The 26646-nt window shown below is 39.0% G+C and overlaps 2 protein-coding genes across 2 annotated transcripts; both read right to left on the bottom strand.

Annotated features, from left to right (window-relative positions):
• Window positions 1-6689: 6689 nt before the first annotated feature.
• Window positions 6690-8759, bottom strand: LOC103541507 (olfactory receptor 7E24-like). Its single transcript, XM_008508338.1, has 2 exons — window positions 8753-8759; window positions 6690-7720 (listed from the first exon to the last, which is right to left on the bottom strand). The coding sequence occupies exons 1-2, from the start codon at window positions 8757-8759 to the stop codon at window positions 6690-6692; spliced, it is 1038 nt and encodes a 345-aa protein (XP_008506560.1).
• Window positions 8760-20021: 11262 nt separating this feature from the next.
• LOC103541508 (olfactory receptor 7E178-like) lies at window positions 20022-21831 on the bottom strand. The gene is made up of 2 exons (XM_070626617.1): window positions 21712-21831; window positions 20022-21020 (listed from the first exon to the last, which is right to left on the bottom strand). The coding sequence occupies exons 1-2, from the start codon at window positions 21829-21831 to the stop codon at window positions 20022-20024; spliced, it is 1119 nt and encodes a 372-aa protein (XP_070482718.1).
• Between the last annotated feature and the right edge of the window lie 4815 nt (window positions 21832-26646).

Below are 26646 nucleotides of genomic sequence, written 5' to 3'. Positions count from 1 at the left end.
AGTTTACCCTTTTTGCCCCAGGACCTGGTACACATTAAATAAAAATATTGTACTTCTTTAATCCACTGTAACATAGTTATAATGGGTGCACCTATATCTTGGAGGTGATTATACAGATGAAAATTTAAAAAGCTACATAGCACATAGCTCAAAGCCTGTCACAGGAAACCCTCAATAAAGTTTCATGATATTATGGTTATTCTCCTCATGACCATCATGATCATGATCATTTTGGAGTGCTTAGAGAATGGTTTGGAAGGTTCATTTCCTGCTCTGGTATGAGCAATGCCTATGGAAGCTAGAAATGGTGGTTGAGGAGAGTAGAATTCTGAATGAGAGTTCTGAAATCCCCAACAGAAAAAAGAACATAAATTTCATTGGCCTCTTAGCTGAAATTCTTCATATTGATGCCCTCCCATCTGGCTATCTCCATTAACTTGCTTGTCTTGATAACAAGGGAACAAGATCCTCCACAGTCCCTCTTCCATCCTCCATCTCCCTGGGTAATCACTGGTCTGTGCTGTATCTCTGCTGAGTCGTGACCTACAAGTTTGGATCCACTGTGGTCTGCTGCCTGGTGAATGATGAGGTTTGAGGTTCTGTCCTCAGAACTGGCAGGAAGACAGATTCAGCCATGGGTCACCTGATGGAGATGATGACTCTGTGGGGAGGATATACAGGTATGAAGCCTAGCTGAGACTGGCAAGTTGAAAGGTTAGAGACACTGGCTAATTATTCACTATCGTATGACCTTGAAATGTCAATGCACAGAGCTCATAATTAGTGAAATTTTTCCATGTGGTCTCAATCTTTAAGATTTGTCTAAGAATTACAGAAGAACAAAAGGAGAAAAGTGAATGTATTTAGAAGAGTCTGGGCCCTTCCTCTTCTCAGAAAAAAGCTCACTTGTACACTTTGCTTCAGACTTCCAATGTCAAAGATCTTAACATAAAATGCAGGACATTTTTTTAAACTCAATTTATGACTTTTGGACTTTGATATCTGCAAATCCATTGTATTAATCATGTAAGTTATGGTGAATTGGGTCTTCTATAATGAGAATACAAAACTATTTCCATTTTCTCAGTTAAGATTTCTATCTCTAAGAGGAACATTCTATTTCCCTTTTTTACGTTTTTTTTGCTTATTTAAATGACAACTCAATTTCTAATTTTTCTCTTTCATTTATTTATGTTGGTGTATTAGAAAACTATTCATGTTTATACTTTTATTTATAGCTTGCTACTTCTCTTAAATAAACCAACATATCTAACAAGAGTGCAATCAAGGTGTCACCTATGACTGAAGTGCCTTCAAGCTTTATGTGGGAAAAGAACTGTTTTGAAACCCTTTCACATAGCTTTTGGAAGGATGCAGCTCCTTGTAGATTGTTGGCCAGAGACCTTCCTCAGTTCTCTACCACATGGGCCTCTCTTTGGGGAAGCTTACATATGGCAGGTGTCTTCCATTAGAACAAGCAGACAGGTGACAGAGAAACAAGGACCAGGAAGATGAAAGCCAAGAGTTTTTTTGTATCCTAATCTCAGAAGTGACATCTTATTAGTTTTGCCATGTTGTATTGGTTGGAAGCAAGTCACTAGAACCAGGACACATTCAAGGAAATGACGCTCCACAATGACATGAATAGAGAAGGTGTAGGTTGTTGGGAGCATGTTAGGATCTGCCCACCATGCAGGCTTCACCCTTTACCAGGATGCTGACCTACAAGCACCACAAGACTCTGGTGATGTCTCTCTGCTTCCCAGGTTAGTCCACAATCCATCATGATGTGACAATGCTCTCAGCAAAATTTCCTTGTAGAAATGGAAGTAAATGGGTAGAAATTGCCTCTGATTTGGTATTTCTGCAGACCTCATCATTTTCCTTCAGGATATGCAGTCAGAAGAAGCCAATGTGGTTTCTCTTCCATTGCCAGGATCCCTCCATTGACATCTCACCCAGCTGAAGCCATTCTGTACCCAAATTTGACAAATGTTCCCAGTGTCTTGTGACTTCCACTCACTGAGAAGAGCCTATTTGCTCCAGAATGCATTTTCTTTAGATCACGTTGTGTTCACAGGTACTAAAATTTAAATAAATATGCTTTGGGCCTGCCTGGTTTTTTCCAGCTGATAAAGTGAGTTGTATGGAAATGATAGTCCTTTGCAACCTTCTACATCATACTTGTACGGTCCCCCTGGCTCAAGGGTCTCTGGATGAGGAATTCAGATATTGATTTGTCATTAATTGATATTAAGAAAACTTGACAAAACCAAGATGGTGAGGAGACCCCAGCCTTTGTGTCCAGACAAAGGTCAACAATTAGGCAGCTATCCATCGACAAAAACAGTTCTGGGATGGCTCAGGAGTCCACTTCAGAAACTTTAGCAACACAATGAAACAAAACACCTGAGAATAACCACACAAAAGGGAAGAAAGAACACTTTCATTCTACCTGCATCATGCCATCACCGAGCGCAGCACTACTCAGCACCAAGAGGAGACTATCCAACTAGCAAGAAATCCCCTCACTGGGAAAGGGAGAGTGGCAGCTTCTCTAGCCTTTCAGTGCCCTGCACAAAGGTCCTGCCTCGCTTTCACCCCACCAAGAGAATAGCAAACGTTATACATATAGACACAACTAGAAACAAGGAAGGAGAGCAGGACTACAAATACCAGCCACTAGTGGGTGTGATACTGGCACAGAAGTAGACACAGAGACCAATGATACAGAATCAAGAGCCCAGAAATAAACCCCTGCATGTACAGTCAACTAATGTTTGACAAGGGAGCCAAGAACACTCAAAGGGGAACGAACAGTCTCTTCAATAAACAGTGCTGGGAAAACTGCATGACCACATGCAGAAGAATAAAATTGGACCCTTATATTACACCACTCATGAAAATGAGTTAAAGACTTAAACATAAGACCTGAAAGCATAAAACTCCTAGAAGAAAACATAGGGAAAAAGTTCCTTGACTTTGATTTGGCAGTGATTTCCTGGATAGGACACCAAAAGCACAAGCAACAAAGGAAAAATAGATAAGTGAGAAGACATCAAACTAAAAATGTTCTGCATAGTAAAAGAAAGAATCAACAAAATTAAAAAGCAACCTACAGAATGTAAGAACATATTTATAAATCATATATCTGATAAGGGGTTAATATTCAAAATAAATAAAGAACTCATTCAACTCAGTAGCAAAACAACCTGATCAAAAAAATGGGTAGAGGACCTGAACAGACAGTTTTCCAAAAACTAACAAATTGCTAACTGGTGCATGAAAGGTGTTTAACATTTCTCATCACCAAGGAAATTCAAATAGAACCACAGTGAGATGTCAGCTCAAACCTGTTTGAATGGCTATCATCAAACACACAAAATAAGTATTGGTGAGGATGTGAAGGAAGGGAAACTCTTGTGTGCTGTTGGTGGGACTGTAAATTGGTGTAACTACTATGGAAAATAGTATGTAGGTGCCTCGAAAAATTAAAATAGAAATACCATATCATCCAGCAATCCCATCTCTGGGCGTATATCCAGAGGAAATGAAAACAGGACATTGAAGAAATATCTGCACTCCCATGTTCATTGCAGCATTAGTCACAATAGCCAAAATATAGAAACAACCTAAATGTCTGTCAACACATAAATGGATAATGAGGACGTGGTGCATATGTATACAATGGAATATTATTCAGCCGTGAGAAAGAAGCAAATCCTGCCATTTGTGAAAAAATCAATGGAACTTGAGGACATTATGCTAAGTGAAATAAGTCAGAAAAAGATAAATACTGCATGATATCTCTTATATGTGGAATTTAAAAAAGACAAACTGATAGAAACAGAGAGTAGAATGGTGGCCACTATGGGGTGGGGGTGGGAAAATGGAGAGATGTTAGTCCAGGGTACAAACTTCCAGTTATAAGTTGAATAAGTTCTGGGAATCTAATGTACAGCATGGTCATAGTAGTAAGCAATACTCTGTTACATTCTTGAAAGTTGCTAACAGAGTAGACTTTAAATGTTCTCACCACAACAAAGAAATGATAATTTTGTGACATGATGGAAGTGTTAGCTATCCCTATGATGGCAATCACTTTGCAATGTATAAGTGTATCAAGTCAACACACTGTGCATCTTAAACTTATGCAATGTTATATGTCACTTATATCTCAGTAAAGTTGAAAAAAGAAATACATCAATCTTAGAGTAGATGATGATGATAATGATATCTATATTTACTTAGTTCTCAGCATGTGCATATTGTCTGTTTAATCCTAGAGTGCTCTCAGGTAAATACCATTAAAAATGAAGCAACAGAGGCCACAATAGTTAAAAATATATATATATCCCAGTGTACTTAGAGGAGCTTATGTTGTAAATCAAATTTCAGCCTAGAGAGCCCATATATTGACACTGTACAATGGCCTCTTAATTATTGATTATGACAGTTTGCCTTTATTGATCCACTACTATATACTAAATAGTGTTCTATTCAGTCCGTTTGATTGCATCTTCTTAACCAGCCTCAGTTAAGTGCTCTTGTTATCATAACTCTATAGCTGTGGCATTTAGATAGAAATTTTATGTATTGTACTCTAATTCACACAGTTTGTGACATCAGGTTATTTATGAATTACTGGAATGTTTATTTAAATTAACTTCCTTAATGTTACAATAGCATTTACCATTTGAACGTAAACTACCATTTGACTCATCTATGACACAATTATATATAATTATTGCATGGCCTTGGAAGACTTGTACTATTGTACTTAGTTGGCTGCTGAGGACTTAGAGACTCAGAAAGGAACTTTGAGTTGCTAAAGGTTTCAAATTTTTGAGCCAATATCTGGGCTGCGGAGTGTCTTCATACCCCACATTCTTTTGATTATCTGCATTTCCTATTCTAATCAAGTATTGTCACATCACATTTCCTGTTAATCCATCATGGCACTCTTCTATATCTAAATCTAAACATAAAAAAGAAATACAAAGTACTACCTCTGAGAAGACTCTAACTTTGACATCAAAAGGCAACACATTTTACCACTTATCAAGGTCCTTTGGCTATCACATATGCTTGCATAAATGGAAATGCAAATATAGAAATGTAGTAATTTTAATTGAGTGATGTCTTCCCACACTGCTATGGCTTCATCTGCCAAGTTCATTCCTTTCTCCAGCATGAAATTTCCTCATCAGTGAATTTGGTAGGTGATTTACCTTAGAGGTAAAAGGCAGAGTAAATTCAACTAGTTTTTGGACAGGTTTTCAGAGAACCAAGCTTTCTACCCAAAAACAGTGTTACATCTCTAAGGAAAGATGGGTAGGCATTTTGAAGAACACAAATGGACCCCAAAGACTGAATTACCATGACAGAAGTCAAGGAAGCATGGTAACAAGGTGAAGTCCTAACTAAGCTACTACTAGCGAAAGGAAACAGTTCACCTTTACTGACAACATGGAACTTTGATGAATAGGGTAAAGTAAAAAAAGACAAAGTTTAATTTATTTATGATGAAATTTGTGATTTAATACTCCTCAGACACCATTAGAGACATACATTGGTGATATATCAGTAACTAAATCTCAGTTGTACAAAGATATATATGTAATCCCCTATTATTTTATGAGCTCATTTTGCAATATTCCAATTTCACTCAATTCATAATACATCTTTCTCCTTAAGTTATGATTTATCATTCAGGGTTCTGTCAAGAAAAAATAAGCCAAGTTAATTATTTCAATGAAGAGAATTGAGTACAGGGAGTTTGTTAAGTAGTTACTGCAGGACAAAGGCAAAAATGGAACGATGTGGTGCCAGATGGAAGCCAATAAATACCAATGGATTAGGGGAGTAAAGAGAGTAGTGAACTTAACCTTAGAGTGTGGTGAAATCTACTAACAGTTATTAAATATACATAACAAGAAAGCCAGATGGAAAATAGAGCTATTATTTCAGAGTCCCACCCCAGCATCATAAAGATAATTACAGAGGGTGAGCTTGGAGGAGAGAGACAGTAGTTTAATAACCAGCACAAATGAAAACCTTACAGTGTCAAAGGACAAGGTAGTTGAAGAAAACCACATTGTCTGAAGCAAGAATAAGCTCTTTCATAACTTGCCTCTTTGAGCTTGATCTTTATGGAAACTCACAACTGAACCATCTCAGATGCTTTAAAAATCTCCATACCTAGAGACACACCACTCCCACTAAATCAGAATCTCTGGTGATGAGACCACATCATCAGTATTTATAAAACTCCCCAAGAGATTCCAATAAAATCCATGGTTGAGTTCCAATGAACAGCACCCTCAGACATTACCTGAATAAATAGATTTGACAGATGCAAAATTCATATGGAAAACACACAGGAACCATAATAAAGGACGTAAAATTTAAACATATGACAAGAGAGTTGTGCATTTCACCTGGATACCAGGATCATTGAGGAAAATCTCTCATGCATTTATTGTGATGCACAAAGGATCGCAGAATACTACCCCAATTCAATTAAAGAACAATCAAAAGAAGCAGTGTCCATATATGAAACATGGATAGGAATGAAAACCAAGAGGCTGAAAAGATAATATGACCAAGGAAGCAGTATTGGCTGGTCTACATGCTTGGTTTTGCTGATTTTTCCAACCCACATGCCAGAAAGGGCACACATACTGAGATTAGATTGGTCTGTTATAAAGTCTCCACAGGGCATTCTTGATGTCCCTGTTCCTCAGGCTGTAAATGAAGGGGTTCAGCATGGGGGTGACTGTCGTGCACATGATTGAGGACACCACATCCTTCCAGAGAGAAGGTGAAAATGCTGATCCAAAGTAAATGCCAAAGCCTGTTCCATAAAATAAGCAAACAACTGACAGGTGAGTGCCACATGTGGAGAAGGCTTTATACTTCCCACCTGTTGATGGAACTCTCCGAATAGAGGAAATAATTTTATAGTAAGAAAAAGAGATGCCTGAGAAAGGGAGAAAACCAAAAATGGCACCAAAAATATATATGGCTATGTTATTGGAGAGAGTATCAGAACAGGCAAGGCTGAGGAATTGAGAAGGGCCACAGAAGATATTAGAAATGTCCACATCCTTGAAGCAGGTAAGTTGTAAAACAATCAAATTGTGCAGCTGGGAGTCCAAAAGGCCAATTAAAAAAGATGCCAAAACTAAGAAGCCACAGAGGCGTGGGCTCATGATGACTGAGTAGTGCAGAGGGTGACAGATGGCCACAAACCGGTCATAGGCCATCACAGTCAGAAGCATATCATCCATACATGCAAAATGGACAAAAAAATACATCTGCGTCAGGCAGCCCACGTAAGAGATGACTCTGTTTTGAGTTTGGATGTCCACAATCATCTTGGGGACTGTGGTGGAGATGAAACCAATGTCAACCAAGGACAGGTTGGAGAGGAAGAAGTACATGGGAGTGTGGAGGTGGGAGTCACAGCTGACAACCAGGATGATGAGCAGGTTCCCAAAGATGGCAACCAGGTACACAGACAGGAACAGCCCAAAGAGCAAAGGCTGCAGTTCTTGATCATCTGAGAATCCCACGAGGAAGAATTCTGAGACACTTGTTACATTTTTTGGTTCTCTGTAGCTTAGACATCTGTAGAAAAAGAAAGGAGGGTTGGAAAAAAGGAAACAAGTAAATGAACATCCAGCGGTATGTCCATATTTTGGATTCAAGCAGTTCACTTGTGAGGTTATGAACCCCAGTACCTTAAGCAATATTTCTCTGTATGACAAATCTTATCTTCTCAAAACTGTCTCTTCATTGATTTCTGTGTTATTCACCTCTTTATACACACACTTACTTTAGAGAAATTCAAACAAAGAGTATCAGAGTAGCAGGAATATTTGAGGTAACAAATCCATGATCACAATAAACTACAGCCTACTTCTTTAAGAAAAAATATAGAATAACAGATGCCCTTCCCCTTTTAAGGAAAAAAAAATCACTTTAAAGCAATTAAGAGGTAGTTAAATATACCTTATTTTATCCAAATACAGTGCTAGATATTCCCTTCACTTAGAATATTTATAAAAACATTCTAGAAAAGGCAACACTGCATAATCTGGATTCTAAATTAAAGTTGAATATTCTTAGAAAAAAAATTTATGTGATAGTTATCATCCTGAGTTTTATCATTCTGACTTTGCTGTCTTCCCTCCTTCATGAAAATAAGTGATCAAATACAAGGATTTTCTTTTGAAAGTTGTTTAGTATGTAATTTTCATCTTCGGCTTTGGTGGACTTCAAATTTTTATAAGTGTGGTTTAGTTAATTGCACATAATTATACAGCATTGATGACTGAGAATATGTCACATTAGTGTACAGAGCATCTTTCAGTGAGTAAACAAAAATAAAACTTAAGAAAAACTCTTGAAATTGTTTATTACAGACAGGATTATTTGTATCAACCCCATCCCACCTCAGTAAAACGTCCAGTGCATGAGACTACTCTTTTCTCTTTTTTGGATTCTATTCTGTAGTGGCGTGATAATACTGCTTCGTTGTTTTTTGCCTTTTGTGCTAGCTTTAGTGAGGTATGATTGACAAATAAAAATCGTATATCTTTATGTTGTACAGCATGAAGATATTTTTTAATATGTACAATGTGATGATTTATATTTAATATTTAATATAATATTTAATATTAAATCATGATTTATATTAAATCATTGTCACAACCAAGGTAATTAACACATCCATCACCACACATACTTGCCATCTTTTATGTGTGGAGAGAACACCTGAGATTTACTCTCTTAACAGACGTTAAGTATTCAATACAATATTACAAACTATAGTCACCATGCTGTACATTAGATCCCCATAACTTATTCATCTTACAACTTACAGTTTGTATCCTTTGAGCAACATCTCCCACCCACCCCTAGCCCCTGACAAGCACAGTTTTACACCCTGGTTCTATGAGTTCAAATTTCTTATATTCCACATATAAGTGAGATCATACAGTATTCGTCTTTCTATGTCCAGCATAATTCAATAAGCATAATGCCCTCCAGGTCCATCCATGTTGTCACAAATGGCAGCAATTACTTCTTTTTATGGCTTAATAACATTTTAGTGTGTGTGTGTTTGTTCACGTATATATGTATATACATGTATATACATGTATATACATGTAAATGTATATATATATATATATATAATATATATACACACACACACATTTTCTTTATCCATTCATCTGTCAACAGACACTTCGGTTGTTTTTATATCTTGGCTATTGTGAACACTACTGCAATGAATGTGGGAGTGCAGATATCTCTTTGAGATACTGATTTCATTTCAGATATACACCCAGCAGTGGGGTTGCTGGATTATATGCTAGTTCCATTTTAATTAGCAATAATTTTTAACTTTTTGATGAAGCTCCATACTGTATTCTGTAATGGCTATACCAATATTCATTTCCACCAACAGTGCACTATTTTCTCCACATCCTCATCAACACTTGCTTCTTTTTTTTTTTTTTATCATAGCCATTTTAACAGGGGTGAGGTAATATCTCATTGTGATTTTGATTTTCGTTCCCCTGATGATTAGTGATATTGAGCCCCTTTTCAGATACTTGATGGTCTTGTGTTTCTGTTCATAAGCCCTCTTATTTACAGTTGAGGAGTTCAGCACCAGGGGAGGTCCCATGGTCAGGTTTAAGACCCAGCCTTCTTATGTCCAGTTAACAGATTTTCATGTTAATCCTTCCTGATACAGGGATTGCAATTCTCTTACCTCAGCTACCTGGAGGTAATGCAGGTTTATTATTTTGGCAGGTCACAATATGACTTAATTGAAAAAAATGCAAAATAGAACAATATAAATGTCTCAGAGTACTTTCCTCATCTGTAAAATTGGGATAATAATTGATCCTACCTAATAGGAATATTGTAAGAAAGATTTTAAAAATCACTCAAATTGTGGGGCTGGCCTGGTGGCATAGTGGTTAAGTTTGTGTGCTCTGCTTCATAGGCCAGGATTTTGCCAGTTCGGATCCCCGGCACAGACCTATGCACCACTCATCAAGCCATGCTGTGGCTGGCATCCTACATACAAAATAGAGGAAGATGGGCACAGATGTTAGCACAGGGCCAATCTTCCTCAGCAAAAAGAGGAGGATTGGCAGCAGATGTTAGCTCAGGGTTAATCTTCCTTGCCAAAAAAGTTAAAAAAAAAAAAAAAAGAATCACTCAAATTGCTTAGGTCAGTGGCTTTCAGTTCCAGTTGAATGACACATTTACCTGTGGTTATTTAAAAATATGTGGATATCCTGGCCTCAGACTACAACCACTTTATTCAGGATCTCTGCACGTGAGGTTCTTGGTCATCCTAATGTGCAGCTGTGGTTGAGAAACACTCCTTTCAAGTATTGCCCAAACTTTAGAAAATACTTCATTAATATTACCTATTATTAATATCATCAATACCAACTACATTTATTAAAAATATAAACATGTAATAATATTTGCTTTAGATCTCATATCAGTTAGAGATTTGAAACATTACTGATAAAATTTGACTTTTCTTGGTATCTTAGCTTGATTCATTCTTCTGCATACTTGTCCCCAAAGGCAACTAGTGTCATAAATTTGATGAGTATATTTTCTTGTCAATGTTTCTGTAAAGTCAATATTGACTAATGTATCCCTAAACAGTTTTCTTAAAAACTTACCCAAACAGTGTACTAGACATTTTGCCTCTGAAACCTACTTGTTGACCACGGCATGGGGTTTGATTCTCTTTGTGAAGTACATACAACTACTCCAAACATTTTACTGATGCACATTACTATGTGAGGGAGGATGTCATTTTTTTCAGTGTTTAAGTTTATACTTACATATTGTAATATAAATTCAAGAAATTTCCTATATATATTTAAAGGTAATAATGTATTTATAATTTAAATTATTTTATTTATATATTAAGTCTTCACATATATTTTATATATATTATTTACATCATTTTCTTCTTAAAACAATCCTGGGAAACTTTTTATGCCTTTCTCCATATCACACAAGTGAGAATTTGTATATAATAGGTGAGAGGGGATTAGTTTTTCAACTTATAACAATCAGTGCATGTTCAATTTTACTAATAATTACCTGTATTTGTTGTCCCACTACAAAAAGCATTTCCCATCAACTATATTCTCTAGTGATGAGGTATAAATTTACAAATATCCTTGAAGTCTGTCTTATGATAATCATTCCATGGCAGATCCATATCAAACTTTCACTTTGTATAGAAAATATTTTCAATCTTAGATGTCAAAACTGACTGTAAAGTGCATGACTATTCATAGAAACCCCTATAATCCACCACTTTAATGCCCTTATTGCCCCTAGAAAACACTGACTCATTCCCATAATTCACAGCTGGACTCACTGAACCAAAAGAGTAGGAATCAATTCTTCTGCCTCCATTTGCTCATTTGGTATCAAACTCGGTTTGAAAAGAATTGCTCATTGGCTACAATGGAGGTAACAGAGACCTAGTGCAAAAACAAGGAGATTGATGCTTGAGTCCTGAGCCTTTCACCCACTATATGTGGAGTGTATATACTTTCCTGCTCTCTGCACTTTTGTTCCCTCCTGGAAATGGAGAGTGTAACACCCATCTCTTGAACATGTGTGACACCTAAAGGAAGTTTGAAACTTAATAAATATTTGGTCAATTTTTTAATTAAAAAATTCAATAATTATTGGAATAGTGTGTTTAGTAATGAAATACAATCCAAAAAAATTGATGATATTTTATGCATTATATGGCAGCGAGGTCAAAGCCTCTCCTGTCTCAGTGCCCTGGAGCAGGGAATGACATGAAATCCTAAAATGTCTCAGACCGTGCAATATGATTTACTGCCTCCTTCATTTCCTCCTCTTTTTTCTTTCAAATTTATAAAAGTCTCTGCAGTGGTTTTGCAACAATTGAATGCTGTAGATACTATATTAAATGAAAAATAGTAGGTCCCCTAAGAAGTTCCTGATATAGATGTAAACAAGCACTAATTTATCTTCTCTCCAGCCCCTTGGGACATTCCTGAAAAGGATGAAAACATTGGTATGAAATGGTCAAATGTGTGGAAGCCATATTGCCCACACTTTATGATAGTTCTTCTGTGCCAAAAAGGTACAAGCTCTGCGGAATCAGAAGTAAATGACACTCACTCGTTTCTTTCCATTTACTAAGGATGTAGTTGTGTAAACAAAAATAAAGTGTCCTGTCAGGGAGGTAGGAAAATCATAACCTCAGGTCACCAGACATTTAAATCAAATGACATGATCATTATTAGTAATAAAATATCTAAAATTTATTTTATCCTTACTTTATGCATTCAACACATGTTTATCACAGAGACAGCATTCATTCCTTGTTTAATCCTTATTTACTGGAGTTGTATCAGCTAGGAACCAACTCAGAAAACAATTGTAAGTTTCACAGATACTAAGAATTTGCTTCATAACACACTAATAATAAGAGGAGCAGACAGGATTCAAAATTAAATTGTCAGTCTCTGAGTCTCGTGCACTCATCATCATTGTTTCCAGAATTTCTGAAAGTATTTTTCCTTTTTCTCCCCAAAGCCCCCTGGTACATAGTTGTATATTCTTCGTTGTGGGTCCTTCTAGTTGTGGCATGTGGGATGCTGCCTCAGCGTGGGTTGATGAGCAGTGTCATGTCGGCGCCCAGGATTCGAACCAATGAAACACTGGGCCGCCTGCAGCAGAGCCCGCAAACTTAATCACTCAGCCACGGGGCCAGCCCCAGACTTTCTGAAAGTTTTAAGCAGAGGTACAGAGTTCTTAACCACAGATACATACGACACACATTTTTTTAACTGTTTCAGTTTCCTGAGTGGGAATGGACCTCAAGACTATGACTTTATATCTCCTTCTTTGGTTTAGTAGGCTGATTATAAGAATGGAGGAGCAAGTAGGCAGTTGAAGTGAAATCCAGGACAAGGAGCAAGAGAGAGAGAGATCTACCCTGAATTATTCTGTGCCAACACTCTATGATCATTGTCTGTGATCTCACCCATTTTTCCTATAGTTGATGCAGCAAGCACTGCCTACTACTCTCCATTGTGGTCTGCCAGAAACCCCTACAGGGAAGAGCATAGTAAACAGGGGGTCTCTTCCAGGACTGACAGGGAACTGAAATTGATACCAGCCCTGATATCCATTCCCCTACGTTAAACCCAGCATATACAGGATTTAAAATCAAAGCACTCATCCCCTTTCTCTACTTATTCTTTGGCTTCCTGGCACCAGAATCCACCATCCACCACAGAGGCAGACAACCAAGGACATCCACCTCCAGATTCCCTTATCTTGCCATTCTCCTTGCTGCAAGCGGCCTCACAAGGCCTAACACAGGCTGATGGGAAAACACCAACTAGGAAGGCCACAGGCTCCCCACTCCCTACAATCAGTTGCATTCCTCACGACCTTTAAAACCTAAGGCCTCCCATCTTTCAGGGGAAAAAAGATACATTTGAGGGCTCACTCTCATCTGCCAGCTGATAGCACCTGAAAGAAAAACCTCTTCCCTTGCCATAAGCCTGGTGTTCCAGTTGTTATTTGGCCCTTCTTGTGTGGTGGGTAAAGAACCTGTGTCTGTGATGGGTAACAAAATGACTGTTTGGGTTGGCAGAGGAGAAGACTGGCCAGACACCCTGAGTCTAGCTAGAGTCAGCCCAGATTCAATCGTGACTGCAACTCTTGCTAACTTATGATCTGCTACAAGTTATATAAAATACTGTGCTCCTTTATTCTTACATGAAATAATAATAATTATGCATTATAATTTGGGAAAGATTATGCAGATGAAATCAAACAAAATATATAGAACACAGCCCTCAGAGCACAGCACTTAGGAAGCTCTCAATAAACATGATGTTTGGTTAATGTCACCCTCCTCCTCATCATCGTCATCACCTTCATGATAATTTTGGAGTGCATAGGGGAAAGTTTAAAGAGACCCATTAGCTGCTACAGTGGGGGAGATGCCAACCAGAACCAAAACCAGTGAGACTGGAAGCAGAACTCTGAAATAGAGTTCTCACACCCCCACCAGAACCAAGAACATAAACTTCATAGGTGTCTGATATGAAATTTTGTATATTGGTGCCCTCTCATCTGTCTATTGCAACTGTCATGTTTGTTTTCTTGAAGAGGAAATAATGCCTCAAACAGTCCCTCCCCCAATCACTGTCTCCCACAGCACTTACTGAGATGGGCTGCATCTCTGCTGGAGCATGACCAAGGAGTATGGATTCACTACCCTTCTCCTGTCTGGTGTGTAATGAAGGCTCAGGATCCCTCCTCAGGACTGGCAGGAAGACAGACTCATGCTGAGACCTTCTGAGGCAGATGCCCATAAAGGGAGGAGACACAGGCACAGAGGCACAATAATAGAATTAGCAAACTAAAGTGCTGGAGTCCTTTATCTTTTCATTTATAATTGGCTGACCATTTATTTACAATTGCATCACCTTGGGGATTCAATGAACAGAGATCATAATTAGGAAGTTTTGCCACATTATCCCAATCTCTGAGGACTTGCTAATATTATTGGAAGAAGAATCAGAGACGAGTGAATGTCCTTGGAAAGATCTGGGTCCTTCCTCTCCTCAGGAGAAAGTTTGCCTGTACTCCTTGCTTCTGCTTCTAAGTTGCAGGATTTTAACATAAAATTCCAACTACTCAACTTAACAACCCAGTGTATGATTTTGATATCTGTCTATTTTATTAATCATGAAATATATGCAGAATTATTTCTTCCATAACAAGGATGTGATACTATTCCATTTTCTCAGTAAATATTTGTTTCTAAGGAAAAATTATTTTCATTTCCTTAGCTCTTGTTTGGGTTGGCATTTTATATGTTGGAGATTTACAGGATTTTTTTTTGTTTTTGCTAATTTGAATGAGACGAATTTTAAATTTTTTAGCTAATTGAACTACATTGACATATTGCAAAACTATTGATTTTTACATATTTATTTGGCAACTGATACTTTACTTAAAAACTTCATAGGACCTCTTAGAAGGTTGCAATCAAGGTGTTGGCTAAGAGTTTAGTCATCCCCAGGCTTGATTGGCAGAAGGCCCCTTTCAAGCTCACTCATAGGCTGTGGGATTCATGCGTTTGCAGGCTATCAGTGAGAGAATTCCCTCAGTTCCTTCACACATGGACTTCTTGATGGGGTAGCTCACAGCATGGCAGCTGGGTTCCATCAATGTGAGCAAGAGAGAGAAAGATATAGATGCAGTAAAAAGAAAAACACTTTTTTTCATTCTATTCCCAGAAGTGACTAGCCAACATTTCTTCCACATTCTCATTGTCAGAAGTGAGTCACTATGTTCCTCTAATGCTTATTGTGAAGGAAATACACAAAGGCATGAAAAAACGAGTTAGGAACCATTGGGAGCATCTCAAATACTGCCCACCACACAGGCTTCATCTTATATAAGGACTTTGTTCTCTTAGAACTTGAAAATTCAGGTCATACACACACGCGCGCACACACACACACACACACACACACAGAGTGGAATATTATTCATCTATGAAAAACAAGCTATCCTGCCATTTGTTATGACATGGGTGGATCTTGAGACCATTTTTCTGAAATAAGTCAGATGGAGAAAGGCTAATACTGTACAATCTCGCTTGTATGTGAAATCTAAAAACATTGAGCTCATAGAAACAGAGAGTGGATTAGTGATTGTCAGGGGCTGAGGGGTGGTGGAAATGGGGAGATGTTGGTCAAAGGGTACAAACTTTCAGTTTTAAGATGAATAAGTCCCAGGGACCTAACGTACATCCTGGTGACGATAGTTAACAATACTGTATTGTGTACTTGAAAGTTTCTATCAGAGTAGAGTTCATGTTCTCACCATAATATCAACAACAACAAAATGGTAATTATGTGAGGTAATGGATGTGATTTCAAGAGGCCCACCCCAGCACCACAAAGCAAAGTATAGAAGTGTGAGTTTGGCGCAGAGAGACAATAGCTTCATAATCAGCACAAATACCCAGCTGTATGGTATAGAGAGAGGGAAGATATTTGAAGGAACATTATCAGGAATCATGGGGAAAACACACTGCTACTGCTACAGCAGATTTTTTTTATCTTCTCTTTTGGAGCTCTGATCTCTTTAGGATCTTTGGCATTTGCCCATGAGCACTTAGGACCCAAGACATACAGGTTATCTTTGAATGAAAGATCTGGCTTAGATCAGTAGTTCTCAATGTTGGCTTCACAACAGAGCCACCTGGGGGTGTTTAAAAATCCTAATGCTCAGGCCACATCCCAGTCCTATTAAATCAGAATCTCTGGTGGTGAGATCCAGTTGTCAGTATTTTTTAGCTTTCCAGGTGATTTCAATAAAACCAAAGGCTGAGAACCAGTAACACGCATCCTCACACATAAGTTGTGTAAACGGATTTGATAAAGGAGAAATTTATATGGGAATGATGTAAGTTTTTACTATATGAAAAAGAGTTGTTCATCTTTCTGGGATGCCTGGGTCATCAATAATAAACTACAGAAGGCTCAATAGATATAACAGGATTCAGTCATGCAGTGATTATGATATGCAAAGGATCCCAGAATACTCCTTCAGTACCACTAAAGACATACCAAAAGAAGCAATAGTCAGATATTACAAAATGAGAGCAGTGAAAGCCATGAAAGCCACAAAACTATGTGATAAGAGATATAGGATTTTCAGGTCTAGATATTTAGTTTTGCTGCATTTCCCAACTTTCACTTCTAATGGATGGCACAGGTACTGATATTAGATTTTTGGCTGAGTCATCTCTGCATGGCTCTTTTTGATGGCCTATGATCGATTTGTAGCTATTTTTTCTTATCCCCTGCACTACCTGGTCATGATGAACCCATTCGTCTGTAGCTTGCTGGTTCTGGTGTCTTTTTGATCAGCCTTTTGGACTCCCAGCTGCACTGCTTAAGTATTTTAGACACATCATGCAGTATTTGTCTTTATGTGATTGGTATATTTCACTTAGCATAATACCCTTAAGGTTCATCCGTGTTGTTGCAAATGGCAGGAATTCCTTCTCTTTTCAGGGTGAATAGTATTCCATTATATATACATATATATGTGTGTGTGTGTATGTGTGTGTGTGTGATACATACATATATGTGTAATCCATATATATATATATATATATATGTGTGTGTGTGTAATCCATCTATATAGGCATATATAGACCTGGTAAGTCTATATATCTATATATATAGATATATATAGATAGATATAGATATAGATATAGATATATCTAACAGTTTTTTATCCCTTTATCTCTCAATGGTTATTTAGGTTGTTTTCATGTCTTGGCCATTATGAATAGTGCTGCAATAAGCATAGGAGTGCTACTATCTCTTTGAGATCTTGATTTCAATATTTTGGGAGGTAAATATCAAGAAATGCAGTTGCTGGATAATATGCTAGTTCTATTTTTAATTTTCTAAGGAACCTCCATATTTTTTTTCCATAGTGGCTACTACATTTTCTATTTACATCAACAGTGTGCAAGGGTTCCAATTTCTTCACATCCTTGCCGACACTTGTTGCCTTTTGTATTTTATATAGTAGCTATCCTGACAAGACTGTGATATCTCAGTGTGGTTTTGATTTGCATTTCTCTGATGAATAGTGATCTTTAGCACTTTTTCATATACCTGTTAGCCATTTGTATGTTTTATTTGGAAAAATCTCTAATTAAATCCTTCCCCCATTGTTTAATCAGTTTATTACTTTTTTTTGCTATTGAGTTGTAGGAGTTTCTTACATATTTTGGAAATTAACCAATTATCAGGCATATGGTTTGCAAATGTTTTTCTTTATTCCATAGGTGACTTTTCACTGACGAGGTATCTGAAGTGCACTGAGTTGCCGCGGGTTTCAAATTTTTGCTGAGATTTGGGTGGAGTTTTGTTTTAAAATCCCATACGCTCTCTATTATCTGTTATGTAGCTTTCATATCAAGGATATGATACATAGTTACTGTGGCCCTTTTTGGCATATTTCCATTGAGGCTCCCCCCACATTCGTAGTGTTAATCAATTAGTAGCACTCATTCTAAATGTTGAAGTTTAAACAGGAAAAAGTAAGCATAACCTCTGAGGAAACTATAAAGTGACATGTCACAGACAACATTACTGTATTAGTTTGGGTTTTCCAGACAATCAGAAACAAGAGGATATGCGTTTATTTATCTACAGAGAGACTTATTTTAAGAAATTGGCTTGTGTGATTGTGGAGGCTTGGCAAGTCCAAATTTTTCAGGGTAAGCAAACAGGCTAAGATTCAGGGAACAGGGCAGTCCAAGTCCACAGGCAGTCCATAAACAGGATTTCTTCTTCCTCTAGTAGGTCAGTCTTTGTTTTATTAGGCCTTCAACTGATTCCAGAAGGATCATCCACATTATAGAGAGTCATCTGCTTTATTCAAAGTCCACTGCTCTAAATTTTCATCTCAGCCAAAAAAAACTTAACACAAAAACATCCAGAGTAATGTTTGACCAACTATCTGGGCACTGTGGCTCAGCTAAGTTGACACATAAAATTAATAATGACAATTACCTTGGCAAATTTCAAGGGCTTTTGCCCATGACTTAGGTTTTCAGAAATGGAGACAAAGCCTATTCATTGTTCCAGAGTAGATCAGATCAAAATTATCTCATTTCAGTTCATGAAAACCAAGGAATCAAAACCCTAATTTATTCATTTCTAGTGGGAAGTATTGCTTTTCACTGGCTGGTAGGGGTTCATCATCTGTACAGGGTGTTTTCTTCTCCAGTATCAAAGTTCCTGATCAGTGAAGTTGGTAGATGATTAAGCTTAGTGGCAGAAGGCCAAGGAAATTAAAGTAGGTAGTAGGCAGGTTTTCAGAGAGCCCCAGCTCCCTGCCTCAGAAACTCTGTCCAACATCCCTAAAGGAAAGATAGATACCCTTATAGTGGACAGAGATAAGAGCCCAAAAACAGAATGTCAGGACAAGAGAAAAGAAAGAAGAGCTCCAAAGTAAAGGCATAAAGATACTGTTACTGGTGAAAGGAAATAGCTATGCTTTGCTCAAGAAAAGTATAGAAGGGTGAGTTTGGAGTAAGGTGAAAATATCTTTTAAACCAGCACAGATGATTAGTTATGTAGCATGGAAGCAGAATATATGTAAATAAATATCAAGAATGGTGTAAACAACCACGATGTCTGCTGTGAGGGTGAACTTTTTCATATCATCCCTCTTGTGAGCTAGCAGGACTTTAAGAACTTCATTAACTGCTCATGAGTAGTAGAAGATCCATACATACTAGTCCTCTTTGAAGAAAACATATGGTTAGATCAGTAGTTCATAACCTTGGTTATAAATGAGAACAAACTGGCGTGATTTTCAAATCCTCATGCTAAGGCTACACCTCAGTCTAATTCAATTATAATCTGTGGTGAGAAGCAGTCATCAATACTTTTAAAGACCTCCCAGTGACCCCTATATGAAGCCAAATTTGAAGACCAGTTACATGCATCATCACACATAGCATGCATAAACAGGTCTGAAAGATACAAAAGTTGCATGGACAACAGACATGAATTTTTTAAAGAGTTGAGGATTGTAATTATTTAAAAGCAAATAATTGTACATTTATTTCTCCAGGATGCCTAGGAGAAGGATGGGAAACACAGAATGCTCTAGAACTATAATGTGATTCAATCACGCACTGATTATAACGAAGATGGGATCTCGCAATACTCCCTCAGTCCCACTACAGATGTAGGAAATGAAGCGATCTTCAGAAATGAAAGATTGAGAGCGTTGAAAGGCATGATAGATACAAAACTTATGACAGCAAATGGCCAGGATTTTGAACTCCAGGTGTTTGGTTTTACATGCTTTTCCAAACCATACAAGTGCAAAAGATGGCACAGGTATTGCGATTAGGCTGTTCTTCTGAGGAACTTCTGCATGGCCCTCTTCATGTCTCCATTCCTTAGGCTATAGATGAAGGGGTTCAGCATGGGGGTGACCACAGTGTACATGACTGAGGCCACAGCACCCTTCCTGGGAGAATGTGAAACAGCAGAACTGAGGTACACCCCAAGGGCTGTTCCATAAAATAAGCAAACCACTGACAGGTGAGAGCCACAGGTAGAGAAGGCTTTGTACTTCACACCTGTTGATGAGACTCTCAGAGTGGTGGAAACAATTCGAATATAAGAGGAAAGGATCCCTATGAGTGGGCCACCACCAAGGATAGCACCCATAAAATAGATTAATACGTTATTACTGGAGGTGTCAGAACAGGCAAGGTTGAATAGCTGAGAAGGGTCACAGAAGAAATGAGGGATTTCCACACGCATTGGGAAGGTAAGTTGTGACACCATCAAACTGTGCAGCTGGCAGTACAAAAGACTGATGAAAAAAGACACTAAAACCAGCAGGCCACAGAGACGTGTGTTCATGATGACTGAGTAGTGCAGGGGATGACAGATGGCCACAAACCGGTCATAGGCCATCACAGTCAGGAGTAGACTGTCCAAACATCCAAAAAGAGTAACAATAGACATCTGAGTCACGCAGCCCCCATAGGGGATGACTCTGCTGTGAGTTTGGATGTCTACCATCATCTTGGGGATTGTGGTGGTGGTGAAACCGATGTCAGCCAAGGACAGGTTGGAGAGGAAGAAGTACATGGGAGTGTGGAGGTGGCAGTCAGAGCTGACCACCAGGATGATGAGCAGGTTCCCCAAAATGGTGACCAGGTACATGGACAGGAACAGCCCAAAGAGCAAAGGCTGCAGTTCTGGATCATCTGAGAGTCCCAGGAGGAAGAATTCTGAGACACGTGTAAAGTTTTGTGATTCTATGTAGCTTGGACACCTTTGAAAAATAAGAGAGATTTGGAAAAAGGGAAACAAGTAAATGGACACCCAGCACTATGTTTATATTTTGGATTCAAGCAATTCACTTGTGTGGTCACATACCCCAGGACCTTCACAGTATTTCTCAGTACCTCAAATCCAATTTTCTTAGAACTGTTTCCTCACTGGTTTCTGTGTCATTCATCTCTATCTATACACACTTTACTTTAGAGACACTCACCTGAAGAATATTATAGGAACAAGGACATTTAGAGATAGCAATTGCATGAAAATCATAAAATATAACCCACCTTTTAATAGAAATATATTGAACAAGAAGTATTCTTCTCCTCTAAGAAAAAAAATCATGCTAATTAAAGGAGACTTAGAAGTAAGCTTGTTTTTTTTCAGATAGAATGCAAGAAATTCTCTTTTTTGGAATATTAATAAACCTTATAATTGCTAGAACTGCAATATCTGGATTCTAAATTAAAGTCAAATATGCATAATCAGAGAGTCTTTCTTTAATGTGCCAGTTATCTGTTGGGTTTTCATCATTCTTTATTTTTCTGATATCTCTCCTTCATGCAAATATGTGCTTGCAAAATGTGGGTTGTCTTTAAAAGTCTTTTGAAGAGGAGAAGATCCAAGATGGCGGTGTGAGTAGTCTTCTTTGTCTCTCTCCCTTCGAATCTACAACTAATTGGACATTCATCACTTAACAAAGGATATCCATATAGCATGTCAGGATGCCTGAGAGACCCACGCTGCTATACATCGGAAGGCGGATGGACTTCCCTCCGGGAGGAGGTGGAGATAGGTGAAAACTCTCTGACTCCGACCCCCGAATAGTGTAGTACCTGCAAGCGGCTTTCTTCCAGTGCATGCCCCCAGAACATCGCCACACACCAAGGGCAGGAGGGAGCACACACCAGAGGAGCGACGGTGGGAACAGGTGACCAGAGCCCTACCTAAGCCCCCTGCAATTACACCTAAGCCCAGAGGGAAGCTCCAGAGTTACACACCGGAGACGGTGGGGAAAACCCCTACCTGCCATTAGCGGAGAGGCCCCGCCTAGCATCCACAACACCGGGAGGCTCCCAGAGAGAATCCCAAATGGCACAGCGGCCCACCAGATGCCGCCGCCAGCTCCACTGACCAGGCTTTTGCCTGGGAGGGGCTCGGGACTACCGGAAATCTCCTGGGAGAGGACTGGGGCTCAGTGGAGCTCCAGCGGCCAGCTCTGCGGCCTGGGAAGAAAACTCTGGAGTTCCGTCCGGGCAACAGGCAAAGTCTCTACCTGCCATTAGTGAAGAGGCCCTTCCCAGCATCCACAATGCCGGGGAGGCTCCCGGAGAGAATCCCAAATGGCGTGGCGGCCCATCAGCTACCACCGCTGGCTCCACTGCCTGGGCTTTCACCCGGGAGGGGCTTGGGACTACCGGAGATCTCCTGTGAGAGGACTGGGGCTAGGTGGAGCTCCAGCGGCCAGCTCCGCGGCCCGGGTGGGAAACTCCAGATTTCCGTCTGGGCAGCAGGCAAAGTCTCTGCCTGCCATTAGCAGAGAGGCCCCGCCCAGCATCCACAATGCCGGGAGGATCCTGAAGAGGAGAATCCCAGGCAGGGCAGCAGCCGGCCAGCTGCCACTGAACTCAAGGTCTCCGGCTATCCCCCTGATAGGGCAAGGGGCTCCCTGAGATCCTAGACGAGAGGACTGGGGCTGGGTGGAGTTCCACCGACCTGGCTCCGTGGCCCAGGGGGAAACTCTACAGTCTCACAGCAGCCTCAGCGATAGCCTCTGCACAGCACTAGTAGAGAGCACTCACCCGGCAACCACAAGGCTGGAAGACCTGGGACAAAAGTAGCATAGGTAGTTGAGCTAATCACAGACTGCAGAAGATGCCCATAGCTCTGCTATGACCCATAGTGGACAAGTGAGATTTTGTGGGCGCCAACAGTGACAGAGCTGCAAATATAAGTGATCCTTCCCCTGGCCACTGGGAAAGCCCATAACACCACTGCAGACCCTAAGGAGGGAGCTTGTCTAGGTGGTCTGCTACAGTAGGCACCAGCAGCCTGAAGCCCCCTTGTGATGGCCCCCACAGCTGAAGAGGGAACCCACAGGATCACTGTGACTGCAAGGAGGCCCAGGCCCAGTTAGCAACACGTGATAGGGTCCCTGGTTGGTGCAGTATAAACAGCTGTCCCCGCACCACACCAGTAGAACCAAGTGGAAGAAGTAACTAAACTCTATCTCTTTGCGGAGGCAGAAATCTACACCATCAAGCAATATGAAAAAATATATTAAATCTCCAGAAAAGAAGGAAAATGACAAACACACAGAAAACAATCCCAAAGACAATGAAATATATAACCTAAATGATGATGACTTCAAAACAGCCATCATTAAATAACTCAATGAGTTAAAAGAGAATTCAAATAGACAACTCAATGAGTTCAGGAGCTTTGTCACAAAAGAGTTCGATACTATAAAGAAGAACCAAACAGAAATACTGGAAGTGAAGAACACAATAGAGGAGATTAAGAAAAATCTAGATGCACTGAACAGTAGGGCCGATAATATGGAGGAAAGAATTAGCAATTTGGAAGATAGAAATATAGAAATGCTGCAGGCAGAGGAGGAGAGAGAAGTAAGACTAAAAAGAAATGAAGAAACTCTCCAAGAATTATCTGACACAATTAGGAGATGCAACCTAAGGATTATAGGTATACCAGGGGGAGAAGAGAGGAAGAAGGGGGCAGAAAGCCTATTCAAAGAAATAATGGCTGAGAACTTCCCAAACCTGGGGAGAGAGATGGAACATCATGTGACAGAAGCCAATAGATCTCCAAACTTTATCAATGCAAGTAGACCAACCCCAAGGCATATAGTAGTGAAGCTAGCAAAAGTCAATAACAAGGAGAAAAGACTAAGGGCAGCCAGGCAGAAGAAATTAACCTACAAAGGAACCCCCATCAGGCTATCAGCAGATTTCTCAGCAGAAACTTTACAGGCTAGAAGAGAGTGGAATGATATATTCAAAAATCTGAAGGACAAAAACCTGCAGCCAAGAATTCTCTACCCAGTGAAAATATCCTTCAAATACGGTGGAGAAATAAACTTTCCCAGATAAACAAAAATTAAGGGAGTTCATTGCCACAAAACCTCCTCTTCAAGAAATGCTCAGGAAAACCCTCATTCCTGAAAAATCAAAAAAAGGAAAGAGGCTACAAAACCAAGAGCAAAGGAGATAAGTAGAAGGACAACAACAGAGATAGCAGCTCTCCATCAGAGCAGATTAAAGCGTGGGACAAGAAACAAAGGAAATTGAAGAGAACTGGAAAACAAGACATAAAACGGCAGTGGTAGGCCCCCACATTTCAATAATCACTCTAAATGTAAATGGATTGAACTCTCCAATCAAAAGACACAGACTGGCAGGATGAATCAAAGAACAAGACCCAACAACATGCTGCCTCCAGGAAACACACCTCAGCCCCAAAGACAAACACAGACTCAGACTGAAGGGATGGAAGACAATACTCCAAGCTAATAGTGAACAAAAGAAAGCAGGTGTCGCTATAGTAATATCAGACAAAGTAAACTTCAAAGCAAAACAGATAAAGAAAGACAAAGAGGGACAGTATATAATGATCAAAGGGACTCTCCACCATGAAGACATAACTCTTATAAATATATACGCACCCAACACAGGAAAACCAAAATTTGTAAAGCAACTCTTAACAGAACTAAAAGAAGACATCAACAAGAATACAATAATAGTAGGGGACCTCAACACCCCATTAACACCAATGGATAGAACATCCAGACAGAAAATCAGCAAGGAAATTATAGAATTAAATGAAAAATTAGACCAGATGGACTTAGTAGATATATATAGAACACTTCATCCAAAAAGAGCAGGCTACACATTCTTCTCAAGTGCGCATGGAACATTCTCAAGAATAGACCATATTTTGGGAAACAAAGCAAGCATCAATAAATACAAGAGAGTTGAAATAATATCAAGCATCTTTTCTGATCATAATGCTATGAAACTAGAAATCAACTACAAGAATAAAGCAGAGAAAGGTGCAAAAATGTGGAGACTAAACAACACGCTACTGAACAAACAATTGATTATTGAAGAAATTAAAGAAGAAATCAAATATTATCTGGAGACAAATGAAAATGAGAACACGACATACCAAATCATTTGGGATGCAGCAAAAGCAGTCCTAAGAGGGAAATTCATTGCAATACAGGTTCACCTCACTAAACAAGAAAAAGCTCACATAAGCAACCTCAAACGACACCTAACAGAACAAGAAAAAGAAGAAGAAACAAAGCCCAGAGTCAGTAGAAGGAGGGAAATAATAAAAATAAGAGCAGAAATAAACGGTATTGAAACAAAAAAGACAGTAGAAAGGATCAATGAAACAAAGAGCTGGCTCTTCGAAAAAATTAACAAAATCGACAAACCCTTAGCCAGACTCACCAAGAAAAGAAGAGAGAAATCTCAAATAAATAAAATTAGGAATGAGAGAGGAGAAATCACAACAGATACCAAAGAAATACAAGGGATCATAAGAGAATACTATGAAAAACTATATGCCAACAAATTGAACAACCTAGAAGAAATGGACAAATTCCTGGACTCTTACAACCACCCAAACTGAACCAGGAAGAAACAGAGAATCTGAATAGGCCAATCACAAGTAAAGAAATAGAAACAGTAATCAAAAACCTCCCCAAAAATAAGAGTCCAGGACCAGACGGCTTCTCTGGAGAATTCTACCAAACATTCAAAGAAGATTTAATACTTATCCTTGTCAAACTATTCCAGAAAATTGGGGAAGATGGAGTACTCCCTAACACATTCTATGAAGCCAACATCACTCTGATCCCCAAACCTGACAAGGACAACACAAAGAAGGAGAACTACAGGCCGATATCACTGATGAGCATAGATGCAAAAATCCTCAACAAAATTCTGGCAAACCGAATACAGCAATACATCAAAAAGATTATACACCATGATCAAGTGGGATTTATACCAGGGACACAGGGATGGTTCAACATCCGCAAGTCAATCAACATGATACACTACATTAACAAAATGAGAAACAAAAACCACATGATCATCTCAATAGATGCAGAGAAAGCATTCGACAAGATCCAACATCCATTTATGATAAAAACCCTCAATAAAATGGGTATAGAAGGAAAGTAGCTCAAAATAATAAAGGCCATATATGACAAACCCACAGCCAACATCATACTCAACGGACAAAAACTGAAAGCCATCCCTCTGAGGACAGGAACAAGACAAGAGTGCCCACTTCCACCACTCCTATTCAACATAGTACTGGAGGTGTTGGCCAAAGCAATTTGGCAGGAAAAAGAAATAAAAGGAATCCAAATAGGCAATGAAGAAGTAAAACTCTCGCTGTTTGCAGACGACATGATCTTATATATAGAAAACCCCAAAGAATCCATAGGAAAACTATTAGAAACAATCAACAGATACAGCAAAGTTTCAGGGTATAAAATCAACATACATAAATCAGTAGCATTTCTATACACTAACAATGAACCAACAGAAAAAGAACTCAAGAACTCAATCCCATTCACAATCGCAACGAAAAGAATAAAATACCTTGGCATAAATTTAACCGAGGAAGGGAAAGATTTATACAA

This window comes from Equus przewalskii, chromosome 6 (genome assembly GCF_037783145.1).
Source record: "Equus przewalskii isolate Varuska chromosome 6, EquPr2, whole genome shotgun sequence".
NCBI lineage: Eukaryota > Metazoa > Chordata > Mammalia > Perissodactyla > Equidae > Equus > Equus przewalskii.
The sequence above is the reverse complement of the archived record's forward strand: the minus strand, read 5'-3'. Positions and strand labels throughout refer to the sequence as shown.

What these genes read in the sequence shown, in the direction of transcription:
- LOC103541508 (XM_070626617.1), bottom strand. Translation starts at nt 21,831, where the DNA reads ATGCACTGGAAGAAAGCCGCTTGCAGGTACTACACTATTCGGGGGTCG. An exon ending in GCCTTCCGATGTATAGCAGC is followed by an intron (nt 21,021 to 21,711) that starts GTGGGTCTCTCA and finishes ATATAAACATAG; the next exon opens with TGCTGGGTGTCCATTTACTT.